Source organism: Ictidomys tridecemlineatus, chromosome X, assembly GCF_052094955.1.
Source record: "Ictidomys tridecemlineatus isolate mIctTri1 chromosome X, mIctTri1.hap1, whole genome shotgun sequence".
NCBI classification, from domain to species: Eukaryota; Metazoa; Chordata; class Mammalia; order Rodentia; family Sciuridae; genus Ictidomys; species Ictidomys tridecemlineatus.
Genome location: NC_135493.1, coordinates 5,754,077 through 5,772,935, shown reverse-complemented (window position 1 = coordinate 5,772,935; position 18,859 = coordinate 5,754,077). Strand labels below are relative to the sequence as shown.

The window sequence follows — 18,859 nt, the reverse complement described above, 5'->3', positions numbered from 1 at the left end:
AATTCCATCTGCCATTAGGTACTCAGCTGATGATGGGTCTTTCTGCATATGCATTCCGCTGTTTCCCATACCTAATGTAATCAGTGAAGAGATGTCCTTATAATGAAGCACGGCCCCTGTCCCACCCCTCCCCCACTCTACCAGCCCCACTCCCAACTCTGTGACATACCCCTTCAAGTCCCATCTCCTGCTTCCTTTGTCACCTACAGTGAGAGCCAGCAGATGGAGCAACAGCCTGAGACTCTTTACACACTGGGCCTCTGAAGAGGACTTAATAATTAGCGACATTCATAAGATGTCATAGGGCCAGCATCTGAGGAACTTTGAGAGGAGTTAGAACAGAAGGTGTTGATGAAAACTTCTTGTGCACCCACTACTGGACTAAGGCACTTCTTTTTAGTCTCAAGAAAATCCTAGAAATGGACTTTTTATTGCTTTCATGTAGATAGGAAATAGAAGGCACCAAGCAACTCGAGTGGCTTGTCCAAGGTAACAAAGTCAATTAAATTTCAGTGTTGAGATTTTAATCTAAATCTAACTGAGCTTCAAAAATGACAACCCATTGGAGCCTCCAGAAAATACCACATTTAGTTGGTTAAATAAATGAAACCCATTGTTACCTCTTCCTTTTTAGTTGCATTTTTCATGTACCATTCATTTTCTGTATTTGACTTAAAGTGGCATGTGTTGAATTTCTTTGAGCTTCATGCTGTACTTTTTGTTCTTTCCTTTCTCAGAGGGAATGGTGTACATTAGTTTGTCTTATATGGGATATTTTGATCAGGAGAATTCCTTTAAATTGGTCAGAAGTAATATTTTAAAAGTAAATGCCAACTATTTGGACACCCAAGTCTTTTTTAAAATATTTTTTTGTTGTTGATGGATCCTTATTTTTTATTTATTCATTTCTATGTGGTGCTGAGAATCAAACCCAGTGCCTTCATGCATGCTAGGCAAATGCTCTACTACTGAGGTACAGGCCAGCACAACATCCAAGTCTTTTGCTTACTAAAATGAAGTAGAAAGATGAGCTGGTTTGGTGGCAGCATGTAACTGTTTTGAAATCTTTTTGTTGTTATTGTTTTGATTAAAGTTATATTACCTGAGGACTTCTGTCTACAGCTTATGTAATATTAACTGTTCTCATTTAATCATAGGCTCATGAATACAAACTAGTGTAGGGACAGGTTAAGGTGAGGCATGAAGCAAGGGAAGGACAGATCCTCATGTGAACTGAGGTTGTAGTTTTCCAAATTTATTTTGGAAACTTGGGACTTCCTGGATGGGGACTTAAAGGGATTTCAAAATGCATGCAAATAACAACTTCAGAGAGTGCTGTCCTCTATTTTTTACAAATGACCAATTACGGAAGTTAAAATTTTTAAGAAGCCTAAAGATTCATTTGGTAGTACAATATCTTAAGATGAGTTTTCATTTTATTAGTATTACCATGTCAGGGAGCGCTGTGTCCCATAAATCAATCATGGGAATAAATGTGGTGATTTGTTAATGAAAATAAAGCATAATTTATTTGGAAGCTGCTATCAGTGTCAGTTGTGGATATTGTTTAACTAGGCCTGATTATTTAATTTGTGATTAAACTTGCAATTTTTAGATTGTACTTTGAGAAGTCTTTGTCAAGGTGAAATAGTGGGCTTTAATTGCCAGATATTGTGGGACAACCTCAGGATGTTTTTAGAAGAAACAATGACCTGTCTTTCCTTGCAATCCCTTAGTAATAATGTTCTTAAAGGCATGTGTGGAGCTCCTCTGGGTTAACCATGTGATGATCATTATTCTTTTAATGTTTTACGTTAATCTCCATGTTTTCTATTAGTGCTAGCTGCTGCTTATTTCTCTCAATGCCACAATCAGGGTATTTTTGATATCTTGTATTACCCTAATCGCCAAGAAGTATGCTCCAAACTGATTAATTCCAGAATGATTAAAACATCCTATGCAATTCATTTATTGTTGCTACAGTTAATTGAATATTTGATGATTTAAAGGTACCCTGATTATTTTATAAGATATGTATTTATCACCAGGCAGATGATCCGTGCGTGGTCTCTGTGGCTACATGGGGTGGCAGCCTGCACTGTCAGATGCAGAGAGGGTAGGCACTTGTGAGCGCTCTCAGTCAACTCACCACCTGCCTGAGACATGCGCCTCCCTTCCCTGGCCCTCAGAGGACCACATCCCTGCCCAGCACAAGAGGGTCGTCTGGGGCCAGGAGTGAGAGCACAGCCTTCCCTGTGCGTTGTCGTTGTGCAGCTTGCTTTCTGCTCTAGGAGGAGGGGGCGGAGAGGGGGAATGTGAAAGGACGCTGCGGCTCTGAGTGGCTAACTTGTGCTTTGTGGACTATCTGAATACTCAAGAGTGGATTTAAAGAGAGGAGAAGGTGGCTCCAGAATCAAGCAGCAGCTTGGCAACTCAACGGGCAGCAGTTCTAATCCCAGTGCCACCACTAGTTCTCTTCTTTAGTCTCTTTCTTTCACACCTGTGGGAGTGCTTTCTCCAGAATTACTAGGAGAGGTGTGGGTGTTTGTGCCCGAGAGGGAAACAAAGAGTGCAAGAGGACAAAATCCAGCCCCAGCCTTAGTGCAGCTTTCTTCCAGTGTGCAGAGTGACCCCCGGCGCGGCGCCGCAGGGGGCTCAGAGACTGAAGTGGCCCCAGGTGGCCCCACCACTTCTCAGTCATGTCGAATCCTTGGCCTCTTGCTCCCATATGGAGTGAGGACTACAGTGGGGACCTCGGCGGCTGGGAGCTTCTGTCCGACCTGGCTCTGTCCGTGAACCCGGTAGGTACCCTTTCCCTGGCACCTAAATGGGACCCCCTGTTTGATATTGTCTGTCTCCCCTGTACATGTTGTCTCCCCCATTTGCGTGGAGTCTTGAAGGCAGAAGTGACGTTGTCTCCAGTGTCTTTAAATCCTCCCCCTTGGCACCATCCTGAGCACAGTGTGAGTTCAATCAGGATTTGTTGTCTAAAGAAGTAAATGGGAGAACTGATGAATAGGCGGACTGCAAATGAATAGGATCCTATTACCCTTGTCATGACTACCTTACAATGTATGTCCCAGTGGGTCTCTAATTGTTTGTTTTCCTGTCCCATCTAGACATTTAACTCTTAGAGACAGAGGCCAAGTTTCAGTTATTTGTCTCACCAAACTCCCATGCCCAGCACTGTTCTGGGCTTATAGGAAATGTTTGCGGGTTAATTAAGAAGCACTTGCAGCTCCAATGGAGTTATCTTGCAGAGAAACCAGCTGTGGGGGTGGGCTAGATGAATTCACAGAACTAGTGACTTCATGAGGATGTTGGGTTCCAGTATTTTCTTAAAAAGACAAATATCTGAGCACTGGGTGTGGATACATATTGATTTGACTGCTCTTGTCGGTTGAGCTCTTCTCAATCCTGGGTGCTACTGACTTTGGTCATCATTATTAGATTTGCTGCAAAGCCCCAGAGTCCATGACTTCTTCTCTTTTTACAGCATTTACTTCCCTATAGAAATGGGTGTTTGTAATTCCAGGTACAGAGATTTTTGCAGTTGGCAAGAGTAAGTCAGCTTTTAGCTTGAAAAGACAAGACTACACTTTAATAATAGAAGTAAGGAGTATAATAAGACAAGAGGTAATAACCTGACACAGTATGTGTGGTTTTTCAGGTTACAAAGCATATGCATATCACTTATTTCATTTGATGTTTGCAGAATCTCTGCATGATTGAAAGGGATGGACATTATTATTATTTTATTTTATTTTACATTTGGGAAAACTGGAACTCTGAGGGGTAGTTATTAAATCCTATTCCCAAGTGGTACGGCCAAGATTCCCACCCAAATCTTTTGACACATGGGCAAGTACTCTTACTATACGTGCATATTGCTGAGATTCCTTCCTTTTTAATTTCAAACTTAGCATTGATGTGTTTACCTGGAAAAGTCAAACAAAGCCCTTTTCATGAGACTGGGTCATACATGTATGTGTAGCCTAGGCAGCCTACACTGATACAACAATGTATTGAAAATTTAAGCCTTTATTATAATCATCTTGACCTTTGTGTTTGGGGAAGGTATTTATTAGAAGTTATAGGATTGTCTTGGAAAATACAGTTGCTAAATCACTGAGCAATGGAATGAAATTTTATTTGCTGTTATGAATTACTGATTGCATTCTATAAGCCTGTAATAAGTTAGATCAGTATGTGTATGTTCTGCAAACATGCTCTGTGCACTAGCAAGAATTGCTCTTTGAAAAACAAAAATTTCAAACTAAAAACCCATGAAGTAAAGAGTCAAGCAAGTTGGGGATGTGCTGCATTAAAACAATTAGGCAGGCATCTCACAGCCTTTGATTTGCATCATGGGTCTCTAGGAGACAAGTGTAGATTCTGCTATGACCCTACTTATTTAGACAGAAATTTTCACTTTGCAGAACCACTGTCTGGTAGATGATCTTTTATAGCCCTTACAGCAATGACAGTGGTGGGTTACTTTTGTGATTCTTCAGATCCACCTTCCCGTGGAGCCTGAAACTCCATTAGGGAGAAACTGTGTCTCTTTTTGTTTCCTATTGTATCTCTACCTAGCACCAGCCTAGTGCACAGTACTTGGTCTTCAAAAAATACTTGTTGAGTGAGTGAGTGAATGAATTGAATGAACTGTGTTAAGCTGAATTACCACTGGTTCACTATCTGAAACCTATAATTTAAGGTTTTTTGCAATATGTGCCCAGCCAAATTTTTGAGCCTTTTCTTATGTTGTGTCTTCTACTCAGCACTACAATATTATTGTTAATGGAAGTGTGACTAACTTGTCATCCAAACTGGGACATTTTTGAGGACGAGATGAGATACTATTAATAATTACACCGGAATAACAAGTATAAAATGAAATTACACTGGGTAAATCAGGATGGATAGTCCCTTATTATTGGTGATTCTGTCTCAGCCTTCCTCTCCTATTTGTGATTTTCTGCTCCTTGAGGCAGGAACTCTTATATATCAAAGATATTCAACAAATGCTGGTTAAAATTAACATATGTACAGTAGTAGCTTTAATTCTAACTGAAGATTTGCTATATATTAAATGTGTATTTTTTCTTTATTTTTACATAAATGAAAATAATGGAATGTATTACACTCATTATTACCCATATTAAATGTGCTTTTTTTTTAATATTGAGAAAATCTGGTGCCATTTCTCCAAATAAAGTTGAGCATATACTGCAATCTGAGAATAATGAATTGTCCTTGCAAGGAGGCTGAGGCATATAGGTGCTATGGCAGTGCTCTCTTTATAGGACTGGTCATTCAAGTCCCAAGGCAGTAAATGATAAAGACTCACTGTCCTCCTTACTAGAACCTGGGAGTAGAAATTATCAGATTACAGTTTTGGAGAGAATGAAGATATGGAGGCAATGGTCAGGGGTGTTTGAGGAATGCTCAGAACCTGCACAGACAACGTGCGATGTGATGATTAACAGATGCTTCTTCAAGTGATTGTCCTATTCCCAAGTACCTCATCATGCACTGCTTCTTACCTGGTGCCTTATTTGATTTCTTGCTTTCACTGATTATGGGGGTCCTGGAGAAAAGGGCCACATGCTTGACATGAAGTAAGTTCTCCATATGTTTTCACTAGTGGCTTGAATTTTGGTTGATTAGTAAAGATGGCTCATGGGATTCACTGGATGTATGTCTGAGAGTCTCTTTAAGTGCCAAGGAAATTGTGCAGTGCATGTAAGAGTTAATTTTTGTGTTTTGGAATTTGGTTGGATCACCTACTTGAAAGAGGACTAGATTTAACCATAGAAGGGTTTTATACAGGTTTCAGCTTTATAATGAATAAATTCAACAAACTGCCAGTGGGTCAGAGAGGCCTTATGGATCGTAAGATCAAGAGCCCTCTTTGGACAGATAAGCAGAGAAGCCTGTTAGGAGTGGGGATGGCTCAGTGTACTACCACAAATCAGTGGCAGAACAAGGAGTCAATTTTTTCCTGCACCTTGTGTTGTGATCTTAACTGCTTCATAAAATACAACTCTGCATTTGCAAACACACACTGCTTTGTATTTAATAGGAAACAAAACTCTTGATAGCTAGAGTTTCTTATCATTTCTCCTATGGAGTATACTAGTATATAGTAAGCTTCTTTGAGAATAACTAGATCATGTTTTTTTTTTTTCTATTTGTTTTAGGTAAGCCTTCCCAGTGATCCAAGCTGTGTTGAGGAAATCTTACGGGTAAGTTTAAATCTTATGTCTGTGACTTTTAATAATGAAGTGATCCATCTCCTTAAGCTGTTTAAAGTAATTACTGTTCTGTTTCAAGACACATAATGAAGAGGAGTTCTTGAATTCTACTTCAGTACCCTTCTGCTTATAGCACCTGCCTCATCTCTTACCTGTCCTCTTCCCATCCTCTAATATTGCTAAGCCACTGCCCCTTCCTGCATCCTTCTTGGGCTTCCTTGAGTTCTAGATGGAGGCTTACCACCTTCTTTAGGAAACTTTCCCTCTCAGAGCACCATACCTTAAATCTTTACCATTCTGATTTCTCTGATCTCAACAGACCCTTACTGCTGCCTCTCAGTATCCTATTGATTCAGTGTGGTTATGGAGATCATAGCCTCCAATGAGGGACTGAGATTTGGGAGATGGACAGGGGAAGAAGGGAATAGAGAGTTGCAAATTATGGCATATTGGGAGAAGTGTCACTTATGGGAATGAATTTATGTTGGGAATGGCATGAAAGAGGAACAGAGTTTTTAAAAGGTAGCTATACGATTTCCTGAATTAAACAAACCTAATAAAAATCAAAGTCAATACAGGAAAAAAATGTGTCTACTTAGTATTTTGGGCCATGGGGATCATAAGGCAATACAGTCTGTCAGGAATAGGAGTCATAGGAATAAGTTTCTGGCCCTACTTTATCATTAAAAACTTCTGTGTCTTTGGACAGATAATTTCATCTTTCTGAATCTCCCTTTTTGTCAGTAAATGAGGGTAATAATACTTGCCCTAATTCCCTTAGAAACTGTCAATTGGTATATAAATGCTCATTAATATAAGTGATGACCAGTGTAGCCTTGTAAAAAACATGGCTACTTTCCATCCAGGACTTGCAGGGCAGGGGTCACATTCTCTATGCCTCAATTACCAAAGTTAGCCCAGCTCCCTCCTGAGCCCCTTCCCTGGGTAAGTGCTTTCTCAGCAATCTACTGCTTGAAGTAAGCCCTATGAAAATGCAGTCAAAGGAATAGTAAAGAACAGAAAGCTGTTTACCAAGTTGGCCTGCCACCTGATTTCACCTCTTGTGGTGTCCCTGCATCTATTTCAGCCCAAGGACATTGCTATTGATTATTGAAGGTATGAGTCATACAACTCTGATCAGAGATGAGACTGTTATGGATTAGGGCTCTGCTGGCCATTTTTGTAAGATAAGAGCCCAGTAATCACCCAGTCATCTGTCTCTGGGATGCTTGGCCCTGAGTGGAGGCAAGGCAGCTGTTATGAAATCCACAGGCTGATGCACCCTGGGCACTTGCTCCTTCCCATTTGGAAGACACAGGGAAAACAGGTTCAATCCTTGCTCACTTGTCAGCCACCTTCTTTAGGAAGGCAACATTGAAAATGACATCTTGCTCTAATCTAGGTGGTGACCTTTTTCCTCTTTCTCCCCTTTCTCCCCTGAGTCACATGCATAAATGAAGTCATTCAGGTCTTTTTCTTAACTCCCAAAGAAAAGGGGGGCCCATCTCAAAATCACCACCTAAGTTTTCACAGAATTCTGTACTTAAGAGCAGCCCAGCCCCAGTGCTTAGGTGGTTCACATAGTGACTAAGTGAGGAGAGTGGGGCAAACACCTGTCAGAGGCTGGCAACTCCAGTCTCTGAAGGAGCCACTTTGAGAAACAACAGAATTTCACTCAAACATAGGAAGAAAAGCAGGTTGCCTTAATAAGCTCATAAAAGATAGCACCCTTTGAGAAAGTAACAAAAGTCCTTCTGTTGTTCTTGAAAGAGAATCCAGGGAAACATCTTTTTTTTTTTCTTTGAAAGGCTATGGATTGTATAGAATTCCTTTTTTTTTTCCCCCAACAACACCGTTAATGAATGGGCTTTCCTTTATTGAAGACTGGAATGCTTCATTCTCCATACTTAAAATAAAAATAAGCTTTCTGAGGTTTATGTTCCAATTTTTATGATTAATTCTTAAAATTTTTATAGAGCACATTGTATGTTACAACACAGTGTGCTTGCTGAATTTTTTTTTAAATCAAATGTTCACTTTTCTTTTGGCTTGAGGGCTTTGGAGGCCTGTAGACGAGTCTACATTAAGTCTGTTTGTCATCTCATTCCCCATCTGCCTCCCTCTCAGAGGAAAATACTTTTTTCTCTTTCTCTGTACCTCTCCCTGCCCCCTCAGTGCTTTTCAAACTAAGCAGAGTCAAGAGCAAGGTCATCTCTCCACACTGAAGTTGGGCTATGTGGAGGAAGGGCCATTAGCCACAGGAGAAAGAAGAGTTAGCTTCCAGTTAGTTTTGAGATTCCCTCACTTCCTAGCTGGGTGGCTTCTCAGTCTCTTCAATCTAAAAAGCAGGGAATGATGACTCCCCTGTCCATCTCACTGCCCACCTCCAAGGACAGAGTCTTTAAACTGTACACATTATTTGCATATGCACATGGAAATCCTACTCTGTTTGCTTTCCCAACTTTCCCACCTCCCTGATCCCCCCCTTTCCCCCCCACTGTCTGGCAGGCAAACACATGCAAACCCACTCCATCACACACTGGGACAGACTTCTTTCATTAACCAAGTGCAACACAACCAGGCTTCCCCCATTCCCAGCCCCTTAGTCCCCAAGGCAATAAAAATACTTTTGCCTCATGCATTTTATTTTGGCGCACTTTCTCCAAATGCTGTTCAAATTCAAACCAGTTGGCTTCCTTTGAAAACCCTCTCACCATGTCTCTAACAATGGGCTCAGTTCCCCCTTCAGACCAGCGAGCTCCTGGTTCTTATAATATGCTGGATTCTACCTTGTCTAATCTTCCAGCATTTTTCTTCTTATACTCAAGCTAACTTACTCTTATAGGGCAACTTTATTTTTCTATGGGCAGTGACTACTATTAAAAGTACTTCAACTCCATTACATTATTTCCATTATAGGAAATAAAGTTGTCCCTTATTAGGAAATCAAGGTCTAGAGAGGTTAAATGACCAGCAACCTATGTTAGAACCAACCTGTGGCAGAAGTGGAACAGAATATGGTCTTTGTTTTCAAAATCTAGTGTTTTTTTGCAGTACACCCAACTATCAACCACCCTTCTACAAGCCTACAATAAGAATTGCTTCATTTAAAAGAAATTGCTTCAGACAGAAGTTGGCATTTCTTGCAATTTAATAAATTGGTACCTCTTTTTGATTACAGTATGATCTGTGTTTACAGCGTTCTACCAGACCAGCATAATTTGAGCAGGTCATGGGAATTAATTCTTCCTTCTTGACATTCTTTAATATTTCCAAATCTCATTCAAATAATAATAAAGATAATTTTACTATTTATTATAAATATATAATAGCAAATTTACTGTTACTGATAAAATATTTCTTATTAAAGGGCCATCTACTATATGCCAGGCACAATCCTTAAGCACATATGTCTTGGAATCTTTGCAACAATTCTCAAAGGCTGTATTGTTAGTCATATTTTGCAGACTGAGAAAGATTGAAATCCAGAGAGGTGAAACAATTTGTCTCAGGTCCCAAGTTTCCGACTGTCTCTGACAATCATTCATGCTATTCATTCCTTCTGGCCCTACCTGCTTACCTGAATACATCCTTACTTAACAGACTACATTCCATATTATGATTAACATAGTAATATCAATACATAATTCCTTTCAGCTGCTGTTGTTTCTGCAATTTGTACAAATTCAGTTATGCCAAAATAATTTCAAGTAGTTTTCCAAAGAAACCAGAATTGACCCGCCTACCACACATTTCTTCCAAACTGGCTGATTCCCATAAAACAAGCTGCAATGGAATATTACTCAGCAATAAAAGAGAATGAAATCATGACACTTGCAGGTAAATGGATGGAGTTGGAGAATATAATGCTAAGTGAAGTTAGCCAATACCCCAAAACCAAATGCCAAATATTTTCTCTGATATAAGGAGGCTGATTCATAGTGGGGAAGGGAGAGGGAGCATGGGAGGAATAGAAAAACTCTAGAGAGAGCAGAGGGGTTGGAGGGGAAGGGAGGGGACAGGGGGTTGAAAATGATTGTGGAATGTGATGATCATTATTATCCAAAGTACATGTATGAAAACATGAATTGCTGTGAATATACTTTGTATACAACCAGAGATATGAAAAATTGTGCTCTATATGTATAATAAGAATTATAATGCATCCCACTGTCATATAAATTTTTAAAAATAAAAAAAAATAAAATACATATTCTGTTAAAAAAATCAGGTGTCATTGTTACTTGTCAAGCATATTATTGCTTATCATAAACTTTTCAAATCAGAAGCTTATAGCAATCTGTGTGGTGCAGCCCAGCTTGCATACTTGCTTCTGTCAGCATGCTATTTACTCTTTGGATTCAGGCTACTCTCAAGTGCAATCAGAAATGAAAAATAATAATAGCTCTGGCCCCAGTGATGGTGTTTTGCAGTTATAATTCATCTATTATATGAGGGATTCCTAGGCTGTTCTTATGTAATAATATGGGCACCACCAGCAACTTCATTTTTGAGCTCCATGGGGTTTTATGGGTCCTAGAATCATCGTTTCTGGAAGAGATAAACCAAGAAGTGTCACATACTCTAAATGCTACTAGCTAAGGATGGATGTTCAGTGATTATTTGTTCTTCAATAGTATGATTTATTTGTCCCTAGAAATAATTTATTTAAAATGTCAATAAACTATCAATTAAATCCGTTCTAGAGTCAAAAATGTAGATAACATACTTCCCTTAGACTGGATGCTGAACAGATTGTGTTTCCTAGCAAAGCACCTTCTGTAGTTGATAATTTCATAGGCAAACATCTGTAAGAGTAATTCACTGTTTATGAGTAATGCTGAATTTGCTAGCTAGGATTTAAGAACTTGATTTGATAAACTGTATCTTCTTACAGCTTCTTCCTGCCATATGGATCAGGTTGGTAAACACCTACATGGGCACCTCTTTTTGATTACAGTATGATCTGTGTTTACAGCATTCTAAATGATGGCAATTCTGCTTATTAAGTTGTGTTTTAGTTTACAGTTTTATCATGGAAAGAACTTACCAAATAATTATAGGACAGACATGTACAGTACTTCCTTTTTTCTTTTAGTTTTAACAGGGAAAGAAATGGGAAAAAAAAAGCCCATCTTACAAGTGAGAAAAAAAATGGATCAGGAAACAAAATTGGTCGGACAATTATGTCTGAAAGGAAATTTGATTATATTATCATAACTATGCAGCATAATCAAGCACCTTTCAGTAGAATTTCTTTTATAAATTTAACCAATAATTAGGCAATTGATTTTATATCCTGTCAAATTAATGTATAAATAATGTTCAAATTGGTATCATGCAAACGATTTTCTGTATAACTGCCTTAAATACTAATCCTTCTGGAATATTTATAAAACCATGTATCGTATCCTGATATGGACTTTTAAAATTATAGTTTCTTGAAATAGTAATATAGAGCTCCATCCAAGAAAGACAACAATTGCTAAATATAATTTAGACTATAATTAATGTTAACATCAATGGAGTCAAATAAATGAACTAACTAATGACTGTACCCTCTGCTAATCTGATGACTACCTCTTATCTAATGACACTGGGAAATATGTAAATTTGTCAGCAGGTGAAAATGCCCTTGACTGGGTAAATTATGTGGAGTATTACCTTTTCTGAAGCTAATTCAAAGCACTAATGGACTTAATACGTAGCATGCATATGTGAGGTGAGCTATTCATGGAACCAAATTAGCCCATAAGAGATATCTCCCATTATTTGCCTCCCAGTAATCATTTCCTCTTTTTTTCAAGCACAAACCAACCCAGAAGAAAAATGCTAAATTTAATTATAAGAACTATTATGTGAACAATGTAAGTAAGCTATCCAATGTGCTTCCAAATGCACTTAGAGCCTGTCAAGCAGTTTAAATATTTTCATGTGGAATCTTGGGGATTGCAGCTAGGATATGAGGTGAATTTTAAATGATTTTACAGACGTCATTGGAAAAGTGAGTAATGTGAGTAACGAGGTGACTAGCCCAGTGAATCATGGGAACCTGTCAAACATGGGGAGATGTCAGGGAAGAGATGATGTCAAATACCAGTAACTTAGCAACTCAGCATTCAGCTGTCCAGCGAGTGAGCAAGTGTAGCCCCTTAAAATAGCTGAGTAGATATATGAATCCCTATATATCTTAGATGTGTTATAAAAATAAGTCTGTTTTCTGTCAACCTGTTTCTTTTTGTGAATATGGTGATTTATTATTTTCTATTGAGTTGAATGAAAGCAGGTGACAATTTAAGCCATGTGTAGAATTTGCACCTGGTTTCTGTATCTTGGGGGTACAGAGAGGGTAATGAAACATTGTATAGGTTTTCCAAAAAGCATTCTAGGCTTATCTGAAAGAAGTAATAACTTCCAACTGTTGTTTGAGAACAAACCTTTTTATCCGAGGAGCTGTGGTAGGGGATTGAGCTCAGAGAAAAAGATGTAACACAAGTAGGTGAACAATTTTCCATTTGCATCTTTGTATATGTACAACCAGTATCTCTGAAAATACAATAGAAAAAAAAGAGAAAGAAAGCAGAATGGGCTCAGTAGGCATCTTACAGTTTTGAAATAAAACAATGAAAGAACAACCGACTTTTTTTTTGTATATCACTAAGAACATTAAGGAGAACGAGAAAAATAAATTTAAACTCCATAATTGATCTAACTAGAAGACATCCACAAACCTAAGCAACACTTTTTCTGTGAAGGTCAAACAGGGGAAGAAGCCAAGAAGTTGTCTCTGTGGTCTTGGGCCTGCACCATAGAAACATGATTTTCAGGATAGAAAGCAAAAGAAAAGTTTGAACAATAGGAATGGGTCTGAAAGTTGGAGATGGGAGCTTCTATGGACCAAGTTTGAGACATATCCTAAAAAGTGGAAAAGGTAGAATGGAATTAGAAATTGTATAAATAATCCAGATGTTAGGAAATCACTATGTGGGTGAAGTAATTTGCAAGAGATGCTGCTTTGCAGGTAGCCTGCAGGGGAAATGATAAGAGAAGTAAAAGCCAATGGCACTCACTTGATCACACTCTTGTGAAGAGATTTCCTGCTGCTTTGGAATTTAGCCACAGTCCTAACTGAACCTGAAAGAACTATAGTAGCTAAAACAAAATAGTAATAATGAAAAAGGAATCACCTCAAGATCTATGCCAAACACACACACACACACACACACACACACACACACACACACACCCCATGTGAAAAAAGTACCAGAAAAAAAAAATGTTGCTATATAAACAAAAGCTAGGGCCAACATAGTAACATGAATTTGTTAAAATACAAAACAGTTTTATCTAAAAAACAAGACCAAAATTAATGATACAAATCCTTAAAGATGATTTTTAAAAAGAAGAAAAATCAGAAGGTACAAATTAATTATGAACAGAAAATCATTTTAATTAATAAATTCAATATGTGTATTCCTAAATAAAAAATAAGATAGATATTTTTGTTTACCTAATCTCATTGAAAAACAAGAGTAAAAGCACAGATATGTGAAACAAGACATAATAAAGGAAAGCAACTGCAGATATAGAGAAAATTGAGAATCATGAATAGCAATTTGATCAAATCTGTACAAGCAAGTATATAGATGAAATTAACAATACTTCTAGTTAAATATAATAGACTGAAACTGACTCCAGAAGAGATAGAGAATCTAAACAGAATTATCATCATCTATGAAATAAAGAAACCTCACCTCTTAACAAAAGAATAATTCACACACGGGATTTCTTGGAGAAATTTAATGAATTATTAAAGAATAGTACACCTATTCTAGAATAAGAGGGAAAAATTGGCAAGTATTTTTTTTTAGAAAAGACAACCTAGTTGATCACTGATACCAAAATCTGACAAAAATAGCAAACAAATAAAAAATTACAGTATCTTGGTTTGTTTGGGGCAATTTGTTCCCTTGCTTTATTCATGTTGTTTGTGTGTCTACCCATCTTACAGTATAGATCTGAGGCAGTAGAGTTTCTACCTTGTGGACTTATAGTGTTCCTGAAGGTTTGCAGTACCTCACTGTTTAGGGGGAGACAATAATAACAGCAATCAAAGCAAACAATATACAGCATTAAACTGAATATTTCCTACTATGATGTCTACAATGTTTATTATCACACTAAACAGAAATAATATGATCAGTTATTGTATACTGTAAAAACAGCAAATTTGCAAAAGAGTTTACAATTTCAAATGGTGGACAGGGAGAGAAAAGCAGTGATATAGGGGGAAGGATATGATTATGGGGGAGGAGGAGAGAAGATAGGGGTAAAAAATTAAAGGAAGAGTGAAAGAGACAACAATAAAAATTTGCTGTTAGCAGAAGAAAAGAGAGAAAGAGAATCAAGGGAAACAGGTAAGAGAAAAAAATATATAAAGTGATATCTTTAAAAAAATAAAAGAATACACAACAAAACTAAAATATACTAATCAAATATCCTAGTTCCCAAAAAGTAATCCATGAAAAATAACTGGCTTCAAAAATTCCAGAAATGAGGAAAAAAAACAAATATGAATATGTATAAGTGTCCATGTACCGTTAAGTTCACAATTAAACAGAGAAAGAGAATAACAAAAATCTTGATGAAAAGTTTAAAAATTTGGGCTGGGGTTGTGGCTCAGCGGTAGAGCACTCGCCTGGCACATGCAAGGGCCTGGGTTGGATCCTTAGCACCCATAAAAATAAATAAATCAAGTAAAGGTATAAAAAAAAGAAAAGTTAAAAATTCTTTCTGTTGATGTTAAAAAAATTCTCAGTTTCTCTTTTCATCGGTTTTGGGTGGGATCTTTTGGAATGTGATGCTCCACCCTCTGGATTGCTGGAGTGAGAGAGATAATCCTATATGTACAATTCCTTGAGGCAGGGTTTCCATTAGGTGGGCTCCAGGCTCTTTGCTGAATACCAATTGGTCTGGAGATTTTAAAGCATTGTATGCAGTGCCCAGTAATTGGCAGCCCATGCTGGAAGACTATACCCCAGGGATCTCCCCTGGGATCCACTTGTGTGGTGTGGGACTCAATTCTTAGTCCCCTGCATAACCTGCTGATCCCCTGTTTCCTGGTCTTGCCTTCAAACTCCAGACAATCTTTCCTGCCTTTCCCCCTCCCTTCCCAGTTCCTGGCCAGATGCATCTCTCCAGGGGATCCTGCAAATAGCCGGATTGGACAGGGAGTTAAAGATCCTGGTGGATTTTCTATAACCAGTTGTCCCCCTTTGTAAACCTCTCTCCACATTTGATTTTTCTCTTAGCCACTGAAGCACACTCCGTGTCATGCAACTTTTGTTTACTAGCCTGTATTTCAGGCCAAACTCGGGTTTGCCAGGAATCAACCCCTCAGCTTCTGGCCCCCAAGGTGCAGCTATAAAATGGTTCCTTCCTTAGTCCTCTGCAGGCTGCCTGGAGAACAATGGCTTCTTTCCCTGTACACTGATATTGTGCAATGGGTCCTTCAGGTTTGCTAGGCAATGTCCTTAATCTCTTAATGCTCCATACCCAGCCACACCTTGGGGCTTCCAAAACTGTGGGTTCATTTCATTCCCTAATCCCTCCACTATGCTCAAGGAGGGACCACTCTGGCTGGTGTTTCTGGCCTGGCCACCACAGCAACTGTATCACTGGGGATTTCTTCCCTATTTTATTATATTCAACCTCCTGTGATCATAGTCTTCTTTGAATGTCCAGTTTTAAATTTCAATAAAGTCCCCCTGCCTTATTTTGTTCACCCCTGTGGAGAAGCTGCCTGTCTACTGTCTTGCTTTCACCTCAAGGAGCAGCCAGGAATATGACCTCTATTCTGCCATCTTGAAAACCCCCTCAACACCCATTTGTGATAAAGTAAAATAGATGGAATCATTCTAAATATGATGAAATATATCTATCTCAACCAAAAAGCTAGTACCAAATTTCATAGGAAAGTTTGAATGCATTCTCATTATAGTCAAGAAATAGACAACACATTATTTATACAACTGTTTTTCTCTGTTTTAAATATTGTTCTGAAATTTAGCCAAGACAATTAAACCACAGAAAGGAATAAACTATGTTAAAATGGGGAAGAATGGGGAAATGGTTATTTTTAGATTATACACATATACACAAACACATATACTCTCTCTCTCTCTCTCTCTCTCTCTCTCTCTCTCTCTCTCTCTCTCTCTCTCTCTCTCACACACACACACACACACACACACACACACAGTTTTCCTGAAAACCTCAAGAGAATTGACCAAAAGAGATTATGAGCAATATAACAATTCAACAAAACTGCTGTACGCAAAATACATATGTACAAATAACATTTTAAATAAAGCAACAAATTCTAACATAAAATGGACAAGAACTCCATTTATATCTTATTAATTGATTTAGCAAGAAATATTTTATGACTATATGAACAAACTAAGGCACTATGAGAAACACCAAAGATTATTTAAATAAATGAAAAGGCACACCAATTATGGGTAGGAAGATAATATCTTAAACATTTCTATTTTCCCTAATTTAATCTTGGATCCTTATCTCACACCATGCAACATTATTTCCAGATGTATTAAACATTAAAAACAAAAATATAAAATATTAGAATTAAATATGGGATGAATTTATTGTTTTCAGAACAAGTCTCAGAATGAGCCTATGGGGTAGGAGGCATTCAGGGGAAAGTTCAGAAATTTGAGGAGATTAGAGAAATCTTGAAAGCATTGTTGAAAAAGAGAGGGAGGGATATCCAAGGAAACATAGGAAGTTTTGCAGCAACATCAAGACTCCAGGTGATATTGAAGAGATTACATTTTCACAGGCTCCACTCTGTAGGTTGAGTAATTTTCTTCAGCAGTGCTTAGCTCATTACCCAGAGAACACTGACTAATGGGTTAGTGACAGCCTAGAAATCACTAAGAGGTTATATGAATTGCCCCAAATCACACAATCATACAGTTACCAGTGGTTGACACAGGTTTGGAACTCAGATTGGCTGAAATCAAAAGTACATACTAACAATAATACTAAACACTAACTTAGCAGTTTTTTGTGCATGGCACTGTTCTAAGTATTTCACAAACTCATGCAATCACCGTACCAATGTCAGGAAGCAAGAATTATTTTCATCCCCCATTTCAGACAATGAAATTGAAGTACTTTGCACTCAAGTGAGTTTGCAAATTCAATAGCAAACCAGTGGCAGAACTGAGATCTCAATCAAGGCTGTCTGGCTCCAATGTCCACGCTATTGCCATTGTGCATTCTGCCCTTCACTATGAGGATGTGAGAAGGAAGGAGTAGGTTTTAAGTGAACACCATAAGGTTCAGTCTCTGATCCAGTTATAACAATGAAACTGGGAAAGATTGTTAATAATTCCATGTGTCGGAAAACAGCTCTACGAGATGGACCAAATCTAATAAAACAGGTTTAATACGATTGTTAATTATATGATAAGGCGCTGGAGTCCACTGATGTTTAACATACATAAGAAAAAAGTTAAGCAGTATCATATACACTGCCCCCAAAGTATGCTAATAGAACACAAATATCTAAAGCAGGGGGTAGCAAACTTTTTCCTATAAAACTCCTGGGAGTAAATGTGTTTGGCTTTTTAGGACATGTGGCTCTGTCTCAACTATTCATCTTTATTGCTGTATTATGAAAACATCCATAGACAATGTATGGGGGAAAAAAAGTAATTGTGACTGTGTTTCTTTAAAATAGGCAGTGGGCTGTATTTGTCCTGTGGGAGATAGTTTGGTGACCATTAACCTAGAACATCTAAAAAAAAAAGTGGATAGATCTCCTCTGATATGTTCTGTTCAGACCACACTTGACATGCAATATTGATTACCAGCCAGTTAATTTAAAAAATTACATTCAGTAATTCAGGACCAGAGACTGAGCCTTATGGAATTCACATTCAGTAAGTTTTTTCCCCCTTTTTAAACTTATAGCCCTGTGAGTTTTAATATATGTACTGATTCATATAATCATCATCCATGATAAAATACAAAACAATTCCAACATCCCAAAGAATTCTGTCATATTACCCCTTAGGAGTCAGACCCTCCTCCCTACCCTAATCCCTAGAAAACTACTGGCCTATTCTGTGCCACTATAATTTTGCCTTTTCTAGAAGGTAAATATAAATGAGATCACATAGTATAGAACCTTTCCAAAATGGTTTATTTTACTCAGCATAATGAATTTGAAATTAACTTAAAGTTATTGTATACAACAATAATTTGTTCTGTTCTATTCCCGAGTAATAGTCCCTTGCATGGATTACCACATCTGAAGGCCTTTCTTATTTTTCCTAGATTTTGTTGATTATTAACAATGTTTGTATTAACAATCCTGCATATATTTTTGTGGTAACATATGTTCTTATTTTTTATAAGTACTTAGGAAAGGGATTGATAGGTCATATGGTAAGTATATGCTTAACTTTCTTTAAAAAGTACTGAATTGTTTCCCAGAGTGGCAATACAATTTTGCATTCACACCAGCAATATATGCAAGACCCAATTGCTCAGTATCCTTGCCAACACTTGGT

The 18,859-nt window shown here is 37.9% G+C and overlaps 1 protein-coding gene across 10 annotated transcripts in view; it reads left to right on the top strand.

Annotated features, from left to right (window-relative positions):
* The window catches only part of Aff2 (ALF transcription elongation factor 2), a 478,853-nt gene that overhangs the window by 284,999 nt on the left and 174,995 nt on the right, over positions 1 to 18,859 (top strand). For 8 of the 10 annotated variants that reach the window (XM_005325137.4, XM_040286575.2, XM_005325134.4 and 5 more), the window contains exon 4: positions 6,204 to 6,248. The exons of the other annotated variants lie outside the window; for them this stretch is intronic. In XM_005325137.4, coding sequence (XP_005325194.2) covers positions 6,204 to 6,248 — 45 coding nt within the window. The remainder of the gene's footprint in view (positions 1 to 6,203; positions 6,249 to 18,859) is intronic. 10 annotated transcript variants of the gene reach the window in all.